The 4,288-nt window shown below is 39.5% G+C and overlaps 1 protein-coding gene across 1 annotated transcript in view; it reads left to right on the forward strand.

Moving 5' to 3' along the window:
• mcf2b (MCF.2 cell line derived transforming sequence b) overlaps positions 1 to 4,287 on the forward strand; it is a gene marked incomplete at its 3' end in the record, with an annotated part of 10,540 nt that extends 6,253 nt beyond the window's left edge. Inside the window, 12 exon segments of the mRNA XM_032534327.1 lie at positions 462 to 550; positions 968 to 1,068; positions 1,236 to 1,302; positions 1,615 to 1,681; positions 1,684 to 1,726; positions 1,876 to 1,945; positions 2,030 to 2,122; positions 2,346 to 2,438; positions 2,977 to 3,102; positions 3,524 to 3,739; positions 3,978 to 4,070; positions 4,231 to 4,287. Of these exon segments, the coding sequence (XP_032390218.1) occupies positions 462 to 550; positions 968 to 1,068; positions 1,236 to 1,302; positions 1,615 to 1,681; positions 1,684 to 1,726; positions 1,876 to 1,945; positions 2,030 to 2,122; positions 2,346 to 2,438; positions 2,977 to 3,102; positions 3,524 to 3,739; positions 3,978 to 4,070; positions 4,231 to 4,287 (1,115 nt within the window).
• Position 4,288: the final 1 nt, after the last annotated feature.

Here is a 4,288-nt window from a genome sequence, read left to right on the forward strand (position 1 = left end):
CAGGTGAATATAACTTATATTATGGTTACCTACTTTTGCTTTATTACTTTAAATACATGTTCAATTTATTACTTACTTACACTGCAATATTGTTTTTTTTTGTACTATGGCAACCGCACTTTACTTTACAAAACCTTTATTTGACGCCACTTTACTTCAGTCTACCTTCTTCTCATAGTCTACTGTTTGCCTGTTTTTCTTGTGTTTACTTGTTTGTTTGTTTGTTTGTTTTTTGCTGTTATTGTTGAGAATGCTACTGTAACAAAGGAATTTCCCCGCTGTGGGATGAATAAAGTATTATCTTATCTTATCTTATCTTATACCCCGTGTCGCAGCATTTGACATCTAGCATGTTTTGTTCTCTCTGTTATATCTCACGTGCAGTCTTTTTCCAGCCTCTCCCTTGTGCTCTGTCATCACCAGTTGTATTTGTGTGTGTGTGTGTGTGATTCTCTCGACAGGTGTAGACTTTAATGTCCTAAATTCCAAGTTCTCCTTTGACCTGCTACCTGGCAAAAGAGCAGCAAGGAGGAACAACAGCCAACGCAAGGTGCGTGCGTTTTTAGCCAGCTGGTTAGATAAATCCTAGGGATTTCAGTGATCCTTTGACTTTTCCTGTAGCGCTGCCATGAGGTTCACATCGTGGTTTAGAGTCAAATGTCTCAACAACTACTGAATAGATTGTCTTGAAATTTGTTACACACATTCATATCCCCCTCAAGATGAATGGCAATAACTTTAGCGAATCCTTGTCATCTAACACCATCATCAGGTCAAAATTTCAATTTGTCCAGTAATGTGGTACATTGGTTTATGACCAAAAACCTGCAAAACCAAAGATATTTCCTTATGTGTTTAGTGTTAACTAGCAAATGTTGGTAGCATAATTTTACTGATTACAACATGCCAGAACCTGTCATAGAAATGTGTCCAAGCTGAGGTACTTGTTTCATGTGTGTTTTGACAGATTGAGGTAATGCATGATTTCCAAGGCAACTGCAGCTCTCTGTATGGATCCACCACTGAAACAGATTCCGAGGCAGAAGACAATCCAGAGCAGGTCACACGGTATGCAATTTTTCATCTGTGACTCTGACCTTGCTCTGTTTGTGTATTACATAATCTGCAGCTGTTTGTTTGTGTCCCACATAGGTCACAGTGTGCACAGTGGCTTTCTGTCTTTTCTTGGGCTTTGCATTCCGAATTTGTGTATGTCTTATTCTCTCTCCTTCTAGCCATATAATGAAGGAACTGATAGCTACAGAGAGGATCTATGTGGACGAGCTGCTCTCTGTCCTTTTGGTGAGTTTATTTTAATAATGATAATAATAATAATAATAATAATAATAATAATAATAATAATAACATATTAATGGAATTATGTATTTCCTGTTTTCTCCAATCAAGTTACCCTGTCCTCTCCTCTCCTCTCCTCTGTTGTGCTCTGTGGGGGAGGGGGGGAAGTTGGTGCTCAGGTTTTGAATGGAAATGTCTTTTTTGTAATGTTTGTATTTGTTTAGTTGTTTTATTTGTCTTTGTTTGTCGGTTATTCTGTGATTTGAAAATGGTCCAATAAAGGGACTTTTAAAACCAAAACCTCTCCTCTCCTCTCAGGGCTACAGGGCAGAAATGGAGGACCCATCCATGTCTAATCTCTTCTCCGCTCTTTGCAGCCAGAAGGAGTTCTGTTTGGCAAAATGCCAGAGATTTACCAGTTCCACAGCAGGCAAGACACACACACACACACAACACCAAACACACACCACCACACACCACACACACACAAACACACACACACACAAAACACACCACAGTTGTCCTTTCTCCTTCTGTTTTCATGCAAATCTAATTTCCTTTTTTTTTCTTTCCATTTAGGATCTTCCTCCAGGATCTGCAGGGTTGCTTGGAGACACCAGAGAGGGTGGGGGCTTGCTTCCTGCAACGGGTGAGAAAAAATAAAGATAAATATGGGACCTTAATATGAAGTGATATGATATCTAAGTGTGTGTGTGTGTGTGTGTGTGTGCAGAAGAAGAAGTTCCAGGTGTATGAGCGTTACTGCCAAAACAAGCCTCGCTCTGAGTTGCTATGGAGACAGTGCTCTGATTTGCCTTTCTTTCAGGTAGATACACACCAAATCGTTATGGTGCATGATTACATGATCCACTCATTATCTCATATTGATGTTATGAAAATCTTTTGGATTAGTGTTGATAGCAGACATAAAACTTAGATGTTTTGCTTTTAAATCTGTTGTTTTTCTTATTTTCAGAACAGACTCCTGTTTTCCAGTTATGCTTTGTGCATTAAAGCAAAATCTATCTAAAATGGATCTCTGTCTGCAGGAGTGCCAGAATAAGCTGGACCACAAGCTGGGTCTGAACTCTTACCTCCTGAAACCAGTCCAACGCCTCACCAAGTACCAGCTGCTACTCAAGGTTCTGTTCATTTGAGTCAGTGATAGAGTTGAAATGCAACTCACACCATGACATGTTTAAAAGATTTAGTTTCCAGGCGCTATCACAAAGGCAAACTGTTTTGAGATTACGGGCCCATCATTTCAGAAAAGCCTGACTTTTTCTTTTGCGTAATGATAGCAAGCATTGAGGGATTCTTGAGAAGTTGTTTTTATCATGATGACACAAAACAGAGACATTAATCTCATGGCAATCCATCCAATAGTTGTTGAGATATTTCACTCTGGATCACATTGGTGAGCTGGCTATTGACGTGGTCCGGTCAGTATACACCGTAATAGGTTTTGTTTAGAAAATAAATACATATTCCATTCAGATTGATGAATGGAGAAATGGATGATGGTACAAAGAGCCAAGTAGGCACAGATACAAATTGACAAAATAGACGCCATTTATCCAGACAAAACTGATGTATATACATAGACGTTCATACGGGCAAACTAGATTAGACAGTCTGAAAAACACTGACCTGCCAATCTGTGTCTCTGGCCCTGTTCAGGAGCTGTTGAAGCACTGTACAGAGGAGCGATACCGACATGAACTCCAGGAGGCTCTCAACTCTATGCTGGAGCTGCTGAAGTCTGTCAACGACTCCATGCATCAGATAGCCATCACTGGATATCAGGTACCAACCAGCAAAATCAATAGATAAGATAGAGTTAACAATCGTGTCAGTGGATGCCAGATTGATGACACATTATTGTATTCATATAAAATGGTCCAATTATCCTGTTTTTAGCGTGCATAATATGAGATAAACATTCTCAAAGTGCTCTACAACATTAAGATAAAAGCTTATTTGGTTACAAATCACTAAAACTCTCTGCAATCTCTGATAGACTAAGTACAGTGTTGATTTGCATTGCTAATATTAGTTAGTAGAAAATAGTTTTCTAGTCATGTTAATATAATCCATGTAATGTTTTTTGTGTGGAACTACTTTGAGTGTCTTAAACATTGCTGTAAAGTGACATCATAGATGTCTAACTTCTTGTTGATGTTCATTTATGTTATGTATTTTCTTTCCACCTGTTTGTCTGTCCCAGGGTGACCTCAGTCAGCTGGGCCGAGTGGTGTTGCAGGGAGGCTTCAGCGTGTGGATCAGCCATAAGAGGGCAGCGGTGCGCATGAAGGAGCTGGCCAGGTTCAAACCCATGCAGCGACATCTCTTTCTCTATGACCTCGCCCTGCTCTTCTGCAAACGCAGAGATGATGACACTCACGACAGGACGCCCTTCTACAGCTTCAAATCCTGTCTCAGAGTAACAATACATAATACACTCACTTTATTAGGTACACCGAGCTACAGCCAATGCAATCCAATTTAACAGCCCTACAATAAATCCTCTCTTTATAAAGCTTATCATGTTGTGTCATTTTGGTTGAATTGTATTGCATATTATTGGTGCACATGGTGTAATCCTTGGTTGCATTTTATAATGAAAATAACAGTAATGACTAGTGATACTGAAATGTAACGATTTTCCTCTCTTTCTGTAGATGAGTGCAGTGGGGATCACAGAAAATGTGAAAGGAGATGTGAAGAAATTTGAAATCTGGTACAGTGGCAGAGAAGTAGTGTACATAGTTCAGGTATTTGATCTTTTGCTTTTTATTTTCTATATCTTTTTTGTGTGTTTCAGTGTCTGTACCTTTAGCTTATTAACTCAAACTCAATCTATTGTGTTATGGTATCTGTACTTTGTGTGGGTGTGCTTTTTGTGTGTCTGGGTGCATGCATGCGTGCGTCTAGGCTCCTACACTGGAGGTCAAAGTTGCCTGGCTGACAGAGATTCGTAAAATTCTCACCA

This window comes from Etheostoma spectabile, chromosome 13, assembly GCF_008692095.1.
Source record: "Etheostoma spectabile isolate EspeVRDwgs_2016 chromosome 13, UIUC_Espe_1.0, whole genome shotgun sequence".
In the NCBI taxonomy this organism is placed as follows: domain Eukaryota; kingdom Metazoa; phylum Chordata; class Actinopteri; order Perciformes; family Percidae; genus Etheostoma; species Etheostoma spectabile.